At 35.2% G+C, this 19,161-nt stretch overlaps 3 protein-coding genes across 6 annotated transcripts in view; all 3 read right to left on the reverse strand.

The window, feature by feature from the left end:
• LOC138123441 (uncharacterized) overlaps window positions 1-7,116 on the reverse strand; it is a 24,876-nt gene extending 17,760 nt beyond the window's left edge. For 2 of the 4 annotated variants that reach the window (XM_069038199.1, XM_069038198.1), the window contains exon 1: window positions 6,835-7,116. In XM_069038199.1, the coding sequence (XP_068894300.1) occupies window positions 6,835-6,892 (58 nt within the window). In that variant the 5' untranslated portion in view covers window positions 6,893-7,116. The remainder of the gene's footprint in view (window positions 1-6,834) is intronic. The other 2 variants (XM_069038200.1, XM_069038201.1) reach the window with 2 other exon arrangements.
• Window positions 7,117-11,499: 4,383 nt separating this feature from the next.
• Window positions 11,500-13,689, reverse strand: LOC138123427 (cytochrome P450 6g1-like). The gene is made up of 6 exons (XM_069038179.1): window positions 13,186-13,689; window positions 12,891-13,128; window positions 12,548-12,840; window positions 12,130-12,488; window positions 11,805-12,077; window positions 11,500-11,748 (listed from the first exon to the last, which is right to left on the reverse strand). The coding sequence occupies exons 1-6, from the start codon at window positions 13,362-13,364 to the stop codon at window positions 11,582-11,584; spliced, it is 1,509 nt and encodes a 502-aa protein (XP_068894280.1). The 5' UTR covers window positions 13,365-13,689; the 3' UTR covers window positions 11,500-11,581.
• Window positions 13,690-16,625: 2,936 nt separating this feature from the next.
• LOC138123435 (E3 ubiquitin-protein ligase TRAIP-like) lies at window positions 16,626-19,145 on the reverse strand. The gene is made up of 7 exons (XM_069038191.1): window positions 18,465-19,145; window positions 18,198-18,413; window positions 17,853-18,113; window positions 17,677-17,799; window positions 17,432-17,630; window positions 17,255-17,380; window positions 16,626-16,919 (listed from the first exon to the last, which is right to left on the reverse strand). The coding sequence occupies exons 1-7, from the start codon at window positions 18,575-18,577 to the stop codon at window positions 16,704-16,706; spliced, it is 1,254 nt and encodes a 417-aa protein (XP_068894292.1). The 5' UTR covers window positions 18,578-19,145; the 3' UTR covers window positions 16,626-16,703.
• Between the last annotated feature and the right edge of the window lie 16 nt (window positions 19,146-19,161).

Below are 19,161 nucleotides of genomic sequence, written 5' to 3' on the forward strand. Positions count from 1 at the left end.
ATAAAATTCATTTATACAGCCAATAAAAAAAATTCACAATAGCGATATTTTTAAGAAAATCGCTCGGATAGCTCGATTTCATTTCGAAAAATGCCATCATATAATGTGCAACTTGTTTAAATAACGTCATTGGTTTTTGCGCAATGACGTCACCACCAATTTTTTTTTAATGACAACCCCCACTTTTTTCTTCTCTTCCTCATAGACCTTCCTGCTAGATGAAAAAAATTGTTATCTTACATAACAATTTTTTTGAGAAAATCACAAATTTTTACTTTAAAAATTTAATTTAATTTTTACTGTAAAAATTTCGGTCATAGTTCACTTTAGGTCCCGGTCGCGTTCGACATTGGGATAGGCCCCAACGTGTTCTACGGCCTCTGCTGATCATCCCCCATACCTTCAAATGTTGTGCAAATGCATATTCCATGCCCTTTAAGTTATACTAGACATTGACGCGACCTTGAAACACAACAAGAGTGAAAAACAAGGGCATTTGCACAAAGTTTGAGTGGTGGGAAACGATGTAGGAGGACGCCCTAAGGGTGTCGGGCTAGAAAAAACGCCAAAATTCGACCGGGAGCTAAAATGAACAATTACCAAAATTGTAATTGAGCTCAAAAAGAACAAATAAACATCTAAGGTTAACAATAAAATTTAAGCTAATGTTGAAATTGCCCCCCGCCCACGATACACTTACAACGGTATGACAAGTAGCTGTGCGAGAACTGGCCAGCACTGCGCATGACGTCATGTGCGAGGCACTTATAAAGGAGCTTATGGCTGGTATCATTGTATTTCATGAAAATTGGTAGTAAAAATAAGATTAATAGACTTTTATACATATTAAATATATTGTTATATTACATATATTATTATATCACTATAAAAAAATTATGATATTATGTATGTACTATTATAAATACACTCACCGGCACAAAAAACGACTCACCTCGCGACTCACTTTGAATTTGTTATTGTTGTTATTTGTCTTTGAATTTTTTTTTGGTATCATGTTGTATTGGTAGCTGCTATTTAAATTATTCTTTGCCAAAGAATATCCGACAAACAAAACATTAAACATAGGAAATAAGATTTTAATGAAAAATTATGTTATTTTTTAGAAAAAAAAAATGTACGTTATAAAAAATTGTCAAAATTTTAACAGTATTTTGAGTTAGTATCTCGTATTGTCAAATTAAAAATTTTAACAGGTAAAACAACCGACAAAAACACAACATGGAAGTAGCGCAAACTTTTCAATAATTTATTTAAACAAAACAATTCGGTTGCCATGGTGACCATAGCACTCCCCATCATTGAAAATATCCCAATTTAACTATGTATTATAAAAAAAAAAATAAGCACAAATATAATTACCTAAATTTTATTAAAAGTAAATTATTACTTTTTGAATTATTCCAATTTTAACAGCGAAAAATTACCGAGATTTACTACGAATACAGTTAGGAACTTTTCTAGTAATTCTTAAGTCCATAAAGGGCATATATATATTACTACATAAAAGGTACCATAAACAGTCCATATCAACCTCTTTTGTGGATCGCCCAATTTAATAATAAATCATGGCAGAATTCTGCACTTTAACATCAAATTCCATTTATTTCAAAAACCGGTAATGTTTTCATGATCTTAATGACACTAAATTTTTCCTACATGTTTGAAAGGACTCTCAGTGAAAAATTGTGTAAATTAATGTATTTACCTAGCTGTTATTGAATTAAACCGAAATATTTACCTGTTTCAGTAAAAAATTTGAAATTTTTACAAAATGTTCTACAGCGATACATAATCATTCCTGAATTTTTTGAGAATTTTAAATCAATTAGAAGTAGGTGTTTTCCATCAATGCAATAACCAGTTAAAAGAACTCATGGGCTCTTGCCTCGCATATGACGTCAGAAAGGACGTTCGGATGCGCGCTGGCATACCGTTGTAAGTGTATCGTGCCCCCGCCAACCATTCACGGATGATACAACCATTTGGCACTCAACGACACCGGTGCACACGAGTTCCCGTCAGCATAATATTTTATACCTGGGCTTCGACATAGGCCCTTTAATCCTGCACACGAATGCCCGTCAAGGTTAAAATGCACCCGAAATTCTAGACTCGAATTCCCGTCAGAAAAAAACCTTGGTTATTGAAAGCACTGTTACGAAAGTAAGATTCAATGATGAATCTTCTATGTTCTGAAATAAAAACTATTTTTGCGTTAAAATTCGGTTAATAGTGACAGTTGTTTGACGTTTATTAGCTGACTTAGCAAAAATACGAAAAATCTGACACTGTCAAAGTCACAGCCGCCCCTTATCTAAGTATATAATTGTTGATCACATGGTATTTGTAACTTTTTAAAATTAAAAATTTTTTTTTGGTTCACGTAATGGTAAACAATAATGGTACCTGGCAACGGCTAGAGGGGTAGGTAAGTAAGGGATTGAAGCGCTCTTTTACCCTTGACGGGAACTCGAGTTATGGATTATATCAGTTGATAAATCACCTGACGGGAATTCTTGCATTACTTCATGACAAGAAATAAGTCAGACGGGAATTCGAGTGCGCCCAACGACACGAGTGTAAACACTGTAAACATCTACACTGCGCTCAATAGTGTCAGGGCTAATTTGTTCCATCTCAGCGCGAAGTCTCTGCCGTAATGTTTTAAATTATTTGGTCTGTTAAAATAAATCCTCGATTTTAAATAACCTCATTGAAAAACAATTTTACGTTTAAATTAAATTAAATTTTTTGAAGTAAAATTTGTCATTTTCTCAAAAAAATTGTTGTCAGGTAACAATTTTTTTTAATTCATCGTTTAGGTAGTAGGAAGGTCTATCAAAAAGAGACAAAAAAGTGGGGATTGTCATTTAAAAAACCAATGATGACGTCATTGTGCAAAAATACATGACGTCATAAGTAAAATTTTTGTCATAAGGTGGCTAATTAAAAAATAAAATTGACCCATCCGAGCGTTTTGCTTGAAAATATTAAATAACGCAATTATAAATTTTGTTCCTTACTTTATCACTGTACTGTAGGTATGTATCTTTTTTGTTTATTAATTTTTTTTTACTAATTTGTAATTTCGTAACACATATCGAAATTTTCTAATAAAAGAGGATGAAAACTTGTATAAAAAAAATGACACTGAGAGGTTCATTAATCTTAACAATTTTGGAATACGAATAAATGGTTTCATAATAAAATTAAAATTTGTTACACAGTCTAGGACTGGTTTACAAATCTATGAGGGGCATGGTGACCAACTCAATAGACCGGGACCAATGGCTTAACGTGACTTCTGAATCACGAGACAGAATATAGCCTTTTTTTTTATTTTTTTTTTTTAAATTTCGCCCTGGGTCGGAATCGAACCCGCGACCCTCGCGTCCCTGAGCCGAAACGGACTCCCTTAGGCTATATTCTGCCATAAAGAGTGTTTTTTTAAGTTTAGCGTCGAAGTAGGCGTTGGAGAGTCGATTGAGATCGCACCATTCGTGTAAATGCCGGCGCTACACGATGCTACGAACACCCTCCAACGCTGGAGGCACATGGAGGGTTGGTAGTGCGTCGCATCGTGTGGCCGATCTTCAATCCACGAACGAACGACAGATGTCGGTATTCTTGACCGCGTCAAAGGCACTGGTCAAAGGACTTCTTCCAAACGTTTGACACTTTGACGAAAACATTCGTTGGTTTGATGCACGGCTACACGATTTGTTCGAACTTCAAAGCAGTTTTCAATTTCTGGGTGGCTGTTCTGGGGGTACTAGGCTACTAGGTGTAGCGCAAAGTGTAAGTAACTCTTAAAAGCGAAATTTGCAGCTACGGTTGTACTCTAGACAAACCGGACAAACGTTTGTACCACACTTTTTGGATCAAACATTTGCTACACCGTGTAGCCGGTACATTTGTCGCACCAACTGTCAAACGTATTTGTCTCAAATGTTCGGTCCAACGTTGGAGCCAACGTTCGTAGCATCGTGTGGCGCCGGCATAAAGCGTAAAGGGCCCCACAGATTGCGTCTTTGTTCGACGAACAAGTCTGTTCGAACAAAAACGATGCAAATCTGAAGTGTGTGCCTGGAAAATCGTCGGTTTTGCTCGCGAACAAAAATGAGGAAAATTATCAGGTTTACCCTGATTATGTCCGTCGAACCTGTTCGACAGTCTTGTCAATTCGAGCAAATCTGAAGTGTGTACGGTGAATGGTTTTAAAAAACGTCGGTTTTTGCAGTGGTGTAGTACCAAATAATAAAACCAGATTTTGGCGATTTGTATGTCGCGACAAATTATTGTTTGAAAATGACGGATTTTCGCCAGATTAACAGAAAGTTCTTACTGGAATTTATAGAACTCTACGCAGTCTTCCCTGTTTATGGAAAATATATGCTTTTATAGCTATACAAATACAGTGTGATGGAAAAGGATGAATACAAGTTGAATTTGGTGCCATAAATTATAGTGCGTTTCATGTTTTGTGTGTGGCAGTTTTGCTTCAGAAGAGCCTCGCTGTCAAGATTTATCCATAGGTTTCCGTCAAACCAGGGTCAAACCCATTGTTTTCATTTCGTTTGTCAATTGTCACCAATTTGCAATTCCCCAGTAGATACGCCCATGATCATATCAAGCTTACAAGCTTTATTTTTGCTGTCAATACTTGTTACCAACATGACAAATTATTCACTAGGCGGCAAATTCAAATTGTCCTCAATCTTTTTCAATCACACTGTATAACTTGATATTTATTCACTCATTAAAACCTTTAAATAAAGTTGAAGTGTACAAGTGTGTGTGCAACTCGTGTTCGTCGTTTTTGTTCGAACAGACTTGTTCGTCGAACAAAAACGCAGTATGTGGGGCCCTTAAGATTTAAACAGCTGATCCGTAACCTGTATAGTGCGTTCACAGTCGACAGTTCAACGCCTACTTCGACGCCAAATTTAAAAAAACACCCGTTATCTATACTAGGTGCCCCAAAATTCGCGGAACAACTCAATGGGGCAATATCAACTCATGCTAGAAGATAATGAGAACAATAATAAAAAAATTCTATACCTCTTAGATTTGAAGATATGGGGGCTCAAAAGGTGCAACTTTGATCTAGTTTATTTTAAATATTAAATAAGATTTTGGGCCAGTTTACAGAGCGAAATTAATTTAATAGTAATCAAATGCCAGATTAACTGACACGTGATCACATTGAACCAATCGAAGTTTCGGATTCGGGTTAATCGCGCATTAAAATTTAATTCGAATTAAATATTTAATTCTCTTTCTATAAACTGGCTATAAACTACTCTACTAGCCAGTGGCATAATAATTCTGAACGATTGTAATCAGGTTTGCAATTATTTTATTCATTATTTCCAGCATTTCCAAGTGGTACATAGGTAGTAATTTTATGTCCGTTTTACCCCAAATAACGTACGACAACATGGTTTTGATTTTTCCCTCTCATTTCCATGGATACAACAAAAATGAAATATTTGCAGACTATTGGGATACATGGAATGTTTTTAAATGTTGCCACATTCAGTGTAACGAATACGTCCATATCTTCTACAAAAAAGTAGATTGATTTTTTTAAACATTTTTACCTGATATTTTAATGATTAGGTACTTAAAAACGTACTGCTAAGTTGTTCCGCAAATTTTGGGGGAAAATTTTCAAAATTTTATGGACCCGATTTATTTTTTCTTTTATTCGTTTTAGAATTTGATTTAACTACGAAATAATTGTTTGTGTCTGATGCTTTACTGTATCCCGAAAATATAACGACATTTTTTAGTGGTATACTATGGCGGACAATAAATTTAGGCCGGCAAATTTCTGACATTTCAAAAAAGTCAATGCAAGCGACCATTTATTGTCATTATGACTGATGTGTCAGTTTGTCAAACTGAAGATTTTCAAGCTGTTTGGCGTTTCCTTCTCCCTTTTCGTAACTTACAGATTATGACGCACTAGCATAACTGATTTGTAGTAGCACTTCTCTCTGGTGCACGCTTCTTTCCCCAATTTTAATTTTGATTATCGCTGTCACGATGACAAGAATGACAAAAATCGAAAATGGGGTTAGTTGCACATTTTGATGTCAAGCCAATGACAGGCCGGCCTAAATTTATTGTCCGCCATAGTACATTTTCACATACCTACTCTCTAAGCAATCTATTAATAGCAAAAAATAGTTTTTTCCAACATCGCTTATAAAATGATACTTGCATCACTCAATTTAGTGAGGAAAATAGGCGTTTGCATCACTAGTGATGAAAATGGAGAAAGTAAAGTCGCTAGTGAGGAAAATTTATTTAATTTAATACTTATTAACATAAAAATTTAAAACACTGTTATTTGCATTAATTGAAACTCCAAATCCGAAAGATTCAAAAAATAGGGGAGTAAAATAATTATAAAGAAATTTAAAATTGAGACTCATTTTCATTAGCGATGTTGGAAAAAATAGTATACACAATTCGTGATCAAAGTGCGATTTTTCAACTCGCAATACGATCCTCATTCGCTGGGGCTCGAGAGTATATCATGTAGGTATTACTCGTTGAAAAAACAGGCACTTCATCACTTATAGTGTAATATACTAATGTTAAGTTGTTCAGCGAAAGACACCCTTGTGCAAACGAGAAAATGCAATTGATTTTACATCGCCGACACATGACACGATTGTAGGTAATAAAATCCAGAGGCAGCAATTTTTTACCGTGCTTGCAAATCGATTCGTATAATATTATTTCCATAACATTGAAAATGCATATATGTATTTTAATGTTGCGTATTAAAAGGCACTTTACCTTTATGCAGTGCAATCGTGAAGATGCAGTATAAAAGCACTCCGATTTTGTGAAACATTTCTTTTTGTACAGTAAAAACAGTTTTTTAAATATAATTCAGGTAAGAACACGTTAACATCATTTCTTCACATTGTAATTAGAACGATTTAATTATGTAAAACAGTAAGTTTTTGACAGTACACTGTACAGGCAACTGACACCACGAAAAATGTTTTTTTGAGGATAATTGCTAAAAACTTCCTTGGAATGTGCTTGAAAACTACTGTAACAAAACGACAGCAACCCCAATAACACTGATGTGAGTTGATCAGCCTGCGCCGACAACGATTGGTGAGCTTGCGCGGATATTGATATTTTATTTGACAGTTCATAGTCGCGCAATTTTGAAAATTGTCAAGTCAATGTGCAATGCCAATTGTATAAAAAAAATCAAATGCAGGCATCTACACTTTACAACTACCCACACAGTTGCAACATACATACTCAATACATTATGTCGGCTAGAAATAGCATAGGTATAGGTATACCACAAGACAACAGGATTTTCAGCGCTCGGGTAATTATTGCCCTCGCTGGGTCAGCGCTATAAAGTTACATTACTCTTGAGAGGAAAAGATGGACTTTTTATATCGGCTGTTCATTTAAATTTTAAATTCCCCGTCAGAGTTGGTGTTAAACTGTCGATTGTGAATGTACCACGGATCAGCTATTAAAATCTAACCTCACGTTGTGTGTTGTTTGGATTTTTATAAAGAGTGATCAAATTAATTTGTAATCGAGTCATCCATGGATTTAAATCCGTATGTCTTTTCGATTGATATGCCCAGATCTAACCTGTGTTTTAAGCTGTGTTTTTTGTTCAAGAAACGACATACGATTTCGGATTCATGGATAACTCGATTACAAATTAATTTGATCGCTCGATACATATACAGACTGATTCACATAACTTTCCGATCCTAACGAAATTTAAATGCAGCCAGCAATACGTTTTTCATTCATAACTTGATCCAAAAACATGAATTATTTTAAAGTTTTATATGGTTTAGACATCCCTCACAAAAGTCTCAATTATAAAAAATTAAAAATGGCAGTAATCAACTTTTTTTTTTTAATTTAAGAAACTGGCGTATCATACATATATCAATATCATATCGATCCTTTCGTCATTGGAGTACATTTTAAGTAACAATAATTATTTCAGAATTATACAAAAAGGAACTGTCAAGTGATTGTCAATAATGCCAGGGATGTCCAGATTTCATAGTAAATAAAGGTATAAAGTATCACTGAATAACGTATTACTGGCTGCATTTAAATTTCGTTAGGATCGGAAAGTTATGTGAATCAGTCTGTATACTCCGTACACTGATAGATCGCACGTTTTTTGACAGACACTGAGACAAGTGTCTACGCGGTAACAATTACTGATTGAGTTGGCAATATATTCTGGTGACTTTTGGTGACTTTTATGTCATGTTCCAACGAGAAAACCATTTTATTACATATTGCCAACTGAAACAGTTATTGTTACTCATCCTCCTGTAGAATAACGCGCAAAAATTTGTTATACAGGTGTTCCAAAACTGCCGCCAAAACAAAATTTTAAGAAGTTATAAAATAAAATAAAAATTTAAACCTCTGTAAAATCATATATGTAGACGCATTAAAAAAAAAACGTTTGATTACGATTTCGCGTTGATGTTGATATGGGAAATTGCTTTTTTGGCGATAGTTTTGGAACATTCTGTATCATTCATACTGGAAGAATCAATAATTTCAACAACAGCTTATAACAATTGAAAACACTTGTACTGAAACTTCATTCAGATTGGCAGCTATAATTCTGTAAACATCATAGGTGTAGGATTACTAATGACGGGAATTAATCTGCAAGTCTACAACGGTTTCCTAAATAACCTGAAACAATTGAGATGGAGAATTTTGTATTTTTCACTGCGCTATGTTTTGAATCTAGATCCAAATTAATGATTTGTGAATGAGACAATTTGACATGCACGAGAGGGGATTTTGGCAGACAATTTCCTAAGAAAAATTTTAATGGTATGTATCTGGTGTTTTTTAAAATTTCACCTCAAAGTAAGCCTTGAAGTTGAAGATTTAAACAGCTGATCCGTAATCCGTATAGTGCGTTCACAATCGACTCTTTAACGCCTACTTTGAGGTGAAATTTAAAAAAACACCCAATACAAATAAACGTAATTTTGTGTTTAAAATAGTTATTTTTGGTTCTAGATTGGGAAATGCTACTTTTGGATCAAGAATGATTTTTTTTTGCGAGCATCGCGAAAATTTATAGCAGACGAAGATTTATGAAGGGTTGCGTTTGTCTGACACCGAACACAGACACCTACCGCTGGTACCCTCTTGAATGGTCTTCGTACACAAATACATTTTAGGTTTGGTAGATGTCATGTAACGACAACTGGAAATTGTCTTAATAAAAGCAGTCTTGGATTCATTAAAAAATAAAAAGATCAATTGGTATCTACTCGTTTGAGAAATATGTTTATTTGGTTGCGTCGGGACGTTGTTAGTTAATCATACTTTATTAGGTATTACATAATGTATTATCAATTATTGTTGACCCGGCTTCGAGACGGTGGATTCAATTGAAACATGTAAATGTTATTACAGTTCACGGCCTCCTAGATAGTAGATATAACGATAGACTTTTATCTATCCGGCCGTGCGCATTCGTAGTTCAAGCCATTATTTTTGTTTTCGAGGGTGCGTTGCGGACGAGGCTAAATAACCCAGGACGATCCTTACCAATACGCATGCGTTAGTAACTTGGGTGCTTTGTTGTTACATGTACCGCATCCGCATGGTACTGTACCGCGTGCTGCACGTAAGGCAAAGAACAGTAGATGAGTAGAACACAAACTAAAGATATAATTTTTAACATATGTTGCAGATGTAGTTGCATCCTTTACCTTGAATTACCAATTACATAATACAAAATTCCCTAGAATTTAAAATTTTAATTTTTTTATTTAAAAATTTAAAAAAAAATTAAAAAATAACATAAAAAACTCGCGTACAGGTCGTTTTCTAGACCTGGGATTCGTGCGCAAAATCAACCCTTATAAAACTCGTCCAAACATTTCATCACAGTTTTTTTAGCAGCAACATCTAAAATCGTTTCCTCGGAAACGCATACATTTAGTAGAGTTACCTTCAGGCAGGCGTGTGTGATTGGTTATCTTAAAATCGTTTTCATTTCAAAACTAATATACTTTTCACGTTTGTTGTAGAATTCTTGTTGGATTAAATATTAAAATTCACAGTTAACAGCTGACGCGCGAGTTCTGGGATACCCTGTATAAATGAGTTTACTACATAAAGGTCTTTTATTGTATTGTTTCTTATTAGATACGCAAGTGTTGTTCTAATTTTTAAACAATAAATTTGCGATATTTTCTAAGTCCGTGAACGTCAAATTTAACGCCCAAAATTATAGGACTTGCGCACAAGTATGGAATGGCCTGGGTCATTTAGCCTCTCGTGCGTTGCGGTATGGTACATGGTTGGTTGCCTACTAGCATTATTTTTTTAACCAAATTTTTTTTTGCCATATATGCAAGAACAACGAAAACTGCAAAATGTAAAATTTAACAAAAGAGGTTAACGATAGTTAACAAGGATTTAATGGCTTGATTTGAGTAACTATAAATAAGTATGCAACCAATATACACATTTTTGTGCTTTTAACTTCGTTTCAAAAGAGGGAGCTCTGAACAGCAACTGTAGCACTCTCATCACACTGTCCATATAAGACAAGCATATCAAAATATTCTGAAGAAGTAAACATTAAGCGTTTTTAATGACTTTTGTAATTGTCAGAAATAATTTATTATGACATAATATTCAATTATTATGTCTTTGCAACAATCAAATTTGTTTCGATAGTTATTCCACAGAATAGAATTGATTCTATTCTGTGGTTACTCTCGTGTCAAAAATGGATTACTCCCTAGGATTTAGGGATATTCGTTACTAGGTTGCCATAAATTTGGTTAGGTTGGAGGCTATGTGGTTTCTGGTGACCAACAAAAGATATCCCAAAAATGTAAGACAGCAAATTAATTGTAACAGTTGCAAATGACCGGTAAATGTCAAATCACAAAGATTTTGCTGACGCACAGGGCCGGATAAGTGACTTGTCTCTTGTCATATCTAGGACTCTAGGAGGCTGTGTTATACGGGGTCATTATAAATGATTGTCTCATCGCAGTAGGCGTTGGTGACGTAGTTGAATGTGCCGCAAGCTTTATATGAGTGAGACGAGCATCGCCGATAGGTAGCGCTGCTGGCGGTAGTGTAAATTTGTCTACTAGTTTCTAGTTTGTCTTACGTTGCGAAGCTAGCGGCACATCCCAAATTTGTGTGGGTTTTCAACGCCAACTACGATGGGACAATAATTTATAATGACCCTGTAGTTACTCTCATTCTTCTAGACATCCGTTGCTAAACAACCGCTTGGAATGTTCGCTAGATAAGTTCATCGTTTTAGTGTATATCTAAAATAGTGAATAATGTGTGCATGAAAACTTAACTAAACACTCTAGTTGGGAATGAAGACACCGTCAAAATCTGTTTAGTAATTGTTTAGTTATAAGCGGACAAAAGATACATACAACATTCACATTTTGCTTTTTTTAATATTTAATTTAAGATAAATGTTACACATTAAGTTACAGTCGACGCTTTTTTCCATGTATAATTATTTAATTTTCTTGAAATCGATCCACAAACCACCTACTGGCGAAGTCAAAAAATACATGGGATTGTACTTGAGCGGCCGTTGAGTTTTTTTATTGACAAGCAGTTGATAATTTTTTAAAATGTAAACAACCCCTATCTTGATTTGCAAAACTCCAAATCTCTGACCTACAACAATAAAAAATGTAACAATTTCATCAAATAGGTAACCGACACGTGTTTACCTAAGCACGTCCTGGGGCCCTCACCAAAAGGCATGAAAGTGTATTTCTTTATCTTATCTTTATTTGCACCAATAAATCTCTCAGGTCGAAATCGTTCCGGATCATCGAAATACTGCGGATCGTGCTGAAGGCCGTATGATGGAAAAATAATCGGAGTCCCTTCCTCGATGACAACAGGTCTGGAGATGACGTCAGTATTGTTGGGCATGTACGTAAAGCGTTTGGTGCACCGTTTTGCCACAGCGAAAGTAGGAGGGTGCATTCTTAAGGATTCTACAATCAAGCAAAGAACTAGAAAACGCGACGCATAGTGTGCGAAGAGTACCACTCAGGACAGCATCCAAGTACGTCATGTCTTGTATTGCCTCGTATGGCATGGTGTTGGAATGTTTTGCAAAACTTTCATCGATTTCTTGTCGCAGTTTAGATTGGACGTCTGGATTATTTGCCAGTTCGTACAAGAGAAAACTCATCACCACTGAACTAGATTCGTATCCGTCGGCGATGAATCCAGCAGCGTGTGCAGTGACATCTACATCTGTGAAATCATAGTCCTTGGACGTCTCCTTCAGTTGCATCAAAATATGCAAGTAATCGTTGCGGACTACATTATTTCTTTCGCGGTATCTCAAAGTCTGAGACACTATGTTTGTAACTTTTTCTTCCACACTTTTCGCTGTGAACCTAAACGGACAAGTTTTACTACAAATCTCTCGGACTTAGATTAGATAAGTACCACTCACTTTACAGATATAAAGTTTGTCAAGAATGGAAACAAGCTCATCAGAAATATTTTTACGGTGGACCAAGTCTCCGGTGTCATGAACTGTTGGGCGATTTGTTGAAATTCGCTGTTGTCCTCTTCAAAACATTTTCCCTCGAGACCAAACGCACAACTGGCAACGTTGTTCAAGGTGTATCTCTTGCACAACTCCTTAGCTTCATAACCTTGACCGTTGGTGGCGTTTGGTTGACTGTCAATGAATTTCGATATTCGTTGACTCGTGTCTTCCAAGTGCGGATACACCAATTTCATCTGCAAAAGTTTTACTGAAGCATTAGCATTTTTGAAAAAGGTCTCATTACTTTCCCGCTTGTGAACGCCGGTGTCAACTGAGCACGTACGGTCTTCCATTCTTGCCCCCTCAGGAAAAACGGATTTCTTCCAATGAGAGGATCGATTTCTTTTTCGATTCTTAAATCGTTCTCATGAAAATGATCAAATGATTTCCCTGTTATCTCTCTGATGAAATCTGGATCGCGGATTATTAAGCTTGGCGTGCTGGATCTGTAAACACCGACGATTGGGGTGTCTGGATATTGGCTGAAATGTTTTTCATTGAAATGCTGAAATTTAAACGACTGGTAGGTAGGTACTCACTTGTATATGTCTGTGAAAACTTCGAATGGTGACTTTTTCATCAAAAAACTTTGACCCAAATTTCCCACAATAAATTTGGGTTTTGGCCCGGGCACTCCCCTTTTTTTCCAATATTCATAATTTTCTTTTAAAACATACAACGCAATGAGAACTGCGGAAACAACTAACACAACGAACATTGTTCACGCGACCGACGCTCGCGACAAAATTATATCTCTAAAACACTAAACCATCATAACAAGGTCAATGATTAGAACAAACAAAATCTCCAAAACAGGAGAGATTTTTCAGCCCACATGATTGGTTCATTACTTTTGTCTTTCTTTTAAGAGTGTGTATAATTGAATGTGGGATCCTAGTCGGCGTTGAAAGTTTGCCTCTTTCACCAGAAATCGAACAATGTTGGTATGATCTACGATATGCAACCCTCAGAACAAATTGGTTTTACTGGTTTCCTAGCTTGACAAAATAGGTGCTTTACAAAGAAAATGAAATAAAAATAAAGTAGTGATAGCTATCAACACTGTCAACAAATTACGTATTTATTATACACTTAAGAAGAAGGCAATTAAATCAGTGACTCACTTAAAAGAAAATACAATGAAAATTAAAGAAATGGTTCGAAGTGTCCTCCATTTTGCTCTAAACATCTTCTAACTCTCACTTCCTTATTTTCAAAAATATTTTGTAACATCTGTTTATTGATGCTACAACACAACAGTTGGTGATCACTTTTAACTCATTTAAATTATTCATTTGTCGTTTATACACTTCGTTTTTTAAGTAGCCAAACACAGAAAAGCCTAAGGGAGTTAAGTTAGTCGAACGCGGAGGCCATGTCGTATTTGTACCTCTACTTATGATACAATCGCCGAAAAAGTTACTTAAATACTGGAGATTAGCACGAGTTGTATGAGGTTTCGCCAAGGGCGTAGCAAAGGGGGGGGGCGATCAGGTGGGCCCGGCCCACCCCAGAATCCTTCTGGCCCACCCCAGAATAAAAGTAAAACACATTAAAAACAAGATACATCTGCAATATCTATCTATCAGATGGTTTAAAATCTGGCCCACCCCAGCAAAAAATCATTGCTACGCCCTTGGGTTTCGCACCATCTTGCTGAAAATAACCGTGTTGAAGCTCTTCGTCATTTAACTGGTTAATGAATTCATGCAAAATTAATTCCCTGTATCTCTTACCATTAATAATTGTGATGGAAAAATGTAGGACCAATAATAAGTCTTCTATGCGAAACTGCAATCCATACGTCAACTTTCATTGGATGTATGGGGGCTTCAACAAACACATGAGGATTTTCAGAACTCCAAAAGCGAGCATTTGATATATGAAACTACGCTTCATCTGAGAACAAACTCAAACTTGAGGAAGTTTAATTTCGAAAAAATGGAATCAAATCAACTTTGAATTTGTTGATATTAAAATTAGTCTGCTGCCATTGAAATATCGAAATTTAGTCAAGTGAGTTTTAAAAATCAATATCTTAAAAACCATCAGTTCAGAGGTCTATTCGCGCCCGTAAGTTTAGATAACAATTTTCTCCTGTGTGAACCCGTGGACCTTTAAAACGCTCGTTTTACTCGCGATTTAAATTGACCCACTCATGCCAAAAAAATCCCAATTTACATACGAACTCGTTAAAAAAACTACTAATTATGAATGATTTTTTTTTAAATTGCGCTACGGCACTTTTTTTAACACAAAATGCGTGCAAAAGTAAACCGCTATGGCACTTTTTTACCTGACCGATTCAAAAATCACATTTTATGAACGCAAACGAATAAAAAAACTCACTTTTTTTGACGGATGTTAAAAAAATAGTGTAAAGATTTAATTATACTCTAAATAATGTAAAACGTCCCATGTCAAACGTGGCAGTGGCGCTGATGCTTGTGTAATTTCATTAAAAATAAAAAAATTGAGCTAATAAAAGTTTCGATTTGCAACAGAAATGAAAAGTGGATGTCAAATAATAGTAGTTTATTTGACGAGTTCTTGTGTAAATTGGGTTTTTTAGCACGAGTGGGCCAGTTTAAAACGCGAGTGAAACGAGCGTTTTAATGACCCACGAGTGCCAAAAAAGCCCAATTAACACAAGAACGAGTTGAATACAACGTTTTTTTGTTCGACGAGTCCCTTAAAGGCTCCAAATCTCTTAAAATCTTTAAAATTAGCTTGACGTTTCGTTTTGACAAGTGGTGACATTTATCAAAATCCGTTCACATAGGAGAAAATTCTCAAATTCTGACAGTGTCGAACAAAAAAAGTACTTTTGAATTTCCTACTTTGAATTTTTTAAGTCGTTACCATAAATGTCCTTTCATAGGTATTTCTGCCGTGGGACTTCTTATCTACCTTATTTAGGGCCATATCTCACTGGGACGCCAGTAGCGTCGCCATGGCTTCTCTTGGCACCTGCGGTCTTCCAACAGAGTTGCCAAGAGAGTCGCGAGATAAGATTCCAAGAAAATGCCCCAAACAGTACAGTGTCAAAATGGATGTGGAACAGATTATAGGTACTAATGAATGTTCGCCGTAAAAAAAAGCTAAACAAAAAGAAATTGCGGGTGCATCCTTTCATTGGGGATCGCTTTGAAAGTGCACTACGTATTTTATAATCTATACGGTGATTTGAGAAAATATCCCTGTAAATTGTAAATAAATAGGTATTCCTCGGGGAAGTATCTCAAAGCGAGGGCCTATTTTGCACTTCAATTATAAATCTCTCGGTATCGAAATGGTCCACATTGACAATGACAATTGACGTACTGGAGACACTGCTGGCGTCTGAGTGAGTGAGTCGGCATTGAAATCTTTGTTTTTCCCTGGAGACGTCGCCAATGCAGAAGCGTCACCAAACACACGCTCGTTGCGTTTTGGCTGCCGGCGCTGCCAAAGTGGTTGCGCCGCCAAGTAAGATACCCACCATACAATTCCATGTGTTATGTCAATCCGTGGTTATGTCTGGCGACGTCGCTTCCGCTTCCATGCGTACTAAAGTCACTGCATATCTAGTGACTTTACATGCGTACAATACTTAGGTACTTCTGTACATGTACTTACACTTTACACCACAGAACACCACTAGAAATTCAACACTACTAGAGAAGTATGGTGGGTTGCATATCAACAGAATTTTATCCATTTTGTCTTGCAGTCTAATTTATTTTTGCAAAAACTACAACAGCCACCCGTAGTTTCTTCTGAGTCAAATAAACTTGTTAGTTCGCCTTAAAACAAAAAAGGCGTCAGTTAGTCAAAGTTGGCGTTGAAGAATGCACCACGGATCAGCTATTTAAATCTAACTTCAACCTCACTTTTTGCGTTGTTTGTGCAGACCAAGGAATGATGCGTTCACGGTCGACTCTTCAACGCCAACTTTGAGGATAAATTTAAATGAACACCCGATATAATAAAACACTAATTTAGAAAAAATGTGTATAAATTATATTTAATATAAATCAACAGTTTTCATAGTAATGTAAGAAAAACTGTCGTCGTTTTATTTTTCAGAAGATAAAGGAGAATTTAATCTTCTAAATTTTTTTGTGGGTAGGCATGAATGAAGCCTATTATGTCTTTTGACCCCTAAATGTGAAACTTTTTGAACTGGATACAAATCTTCCTTAGATTGTCCACCTAATCCATTATACACAACATCAGATTTAGATGACTCTACACTTCCCAATGTTATGCCAGGTCTCCTAAATATTGACATCTAAAAATAAACCATCCATTTAAATCCAAAATGAAAATACATGATTATTCTAAATGATTGTAGTCGAAGTAGGCATGAAAATTTATGGTTGCCGCTCCGCATAAAAAAACATCAAAATGATGTGAATAAGTGAGTACACAGCGTTCACACACGGGAGTTAAATTGGGTGCAAAACAACTAAATATTTTTAAAATTGATTGGAAAACAACTCAATATTTTTAAAATTGATTGCAAAACAATTCAATATTTTTAAAATTGATTGCAAAACAACGACATCTGGTTCATGGATAACTCAACTACAAATTAATTTGACTGATCTTTATAAAATCACCTACTTTCTTTATGTTATTGGACACTTGAGTAGAATTCATTTTTTGAGGAGTCATACCAATCCCAGTGACATTTCTCTTGATACATAAGTACGGAGAATCTGATTGTAAAATATCAACAACATTTTCTTCCTGCAAATATCAATTGCTCATTTACAGGTGACCATTTCAAGAATAACTTACCACAGAAGGTGATTTTTCTATAGGCACGTCATTACCCAATCTTAGATGCTTCTGGGGCAATGGTGCAGGACTTTCAAAAATAATTCTTTCAACATTTTTGCAGCCCTCTTTGAAATTCTTTTGATGAAAATCCTTAATTACAGCAGTTAAATGACCTTTTTCTTGTGCCCAATTACTTCTAGATGTTTCAACTTCCTTTCTAAAAATATCATTTCACACAAAGTTTCATCAAGCTTTAAAACTACCTCAGTTCTTTATTTAATGTCTCCAAGGAAGTGATTTCTTTTCGGTACTTTATCACATCATTTTGCAATTGTTTAAATTTGTACTCTATGTTTAATTTTTTCTTTTCTGCATCAAGTAGAGCTCTACAAATACAACAATAGGTACAAATGAAATTTAAAGTTGCATTGATGCAAACTTTTTTAAAGTGGCAGCTAAAATGACCAATGATTCAATATCATTTTCATTTTTTAACATGTCATTAACTTCTTCCCTTGATCCATTCACTGCCAGCTGAATAGATTCCATATGTTTCAATTTACTTTTCATTTTTGACAATTCCTCTATTAGTCTGTCTCGTTCTTTTGCTTTTGACTTGAAGAATGAAATTTGATCTTTTAGAGCATGTACTACTGAATCATGTATTCTCAATTTATTTTCACTTTCTGATAGTTCTCCTCTAAAAACATGGACTACATATTTAACTAGATACTAAACAATTCAATATATTCACGAAAGGAAATATTAAATACATGTAACTCACCTTAATGCTACATTTTGATTTTTAATTTTTTTATATTTGTCAGTAAAATTTTTAACATCTTTATCTTTAAGTGTAAGTTGAAACTGAAGATTGTCAAGTTTACTTTGCAATGTTGCTGTGTCATCTTCGATATGTTCTGTGTTTGTTAAATTTAAGTAAATTTTGTGAATGGTTTTTTCAGTTGCTTTATTACGACACTGTGGACATGTTTTTGACCTGAAATACAGTAAACTTTGTTGATTGTGAAACCAGTAAAATTATTGTTACCTTTCAATCCACTGAATTAAACAAGGGTAATGAAATAAATGACCACATTGAGTTGTATATATGTCTGAATTTGGAACAATAATATCACTACATATAATACATGTTATGTTCATTTTTATAAAAGTTTCCACCAGTTATCTAAACAAATTCGTCGTGTTAATACTGTTCCAATGTTTTTATGCTTAATTTTATGAAAAATCTTGACCATGAAAACATATACTTGGCAGAACCTCTGGCAGAGCCAAAGGCAGAAGGGCAGAACTACCAAAGAACCAAAGTACTAAGTTACTGTCGTAAAATTCGAAATCAATGTCATTTATTAAACTTAAACGACTTTAACCTATCAACATTATATATGAAATTGGAAATACTGAAAGTAGAAAGTAGTTAATTATGTATGTCGTTTTACCGCCAAATCACACAACGGTTAGACGAGATTTGTCAAAATGTCAAATTAACTTTTTTCTTGTTTGTTTGCGCAGACGTAACTTTTTGCCGCATTAATGTGGAAACGAACGGATGATTCGATGATGAAAAGATGAGAAACAGAAACTCATTCCCATTCCCATGTTTTTAAACAAAAAGATTTACCTATATGCCTATAATATATAGTGATTTTTTTTTAAATAAACAATTGTCAATGTCAAAATTAAGTAAAAATCCATACTGTCAATGTACTATGGCGGCCAAAAAAATT

The sequence above is a fragment of the Tenebrio molitor genome, chromosome 2 (assembly GCF_963966145.1).
Source record: "Tenebrio molitor chromosome 2, icTenMoli1.1, whole genome shotgun sequence".
NCBI lineage: Eukaryota > Metazoa > Arthropoda > Insecta > Coleoptera > Tenebrionidae > Tenebrio > Tenebrio molitor.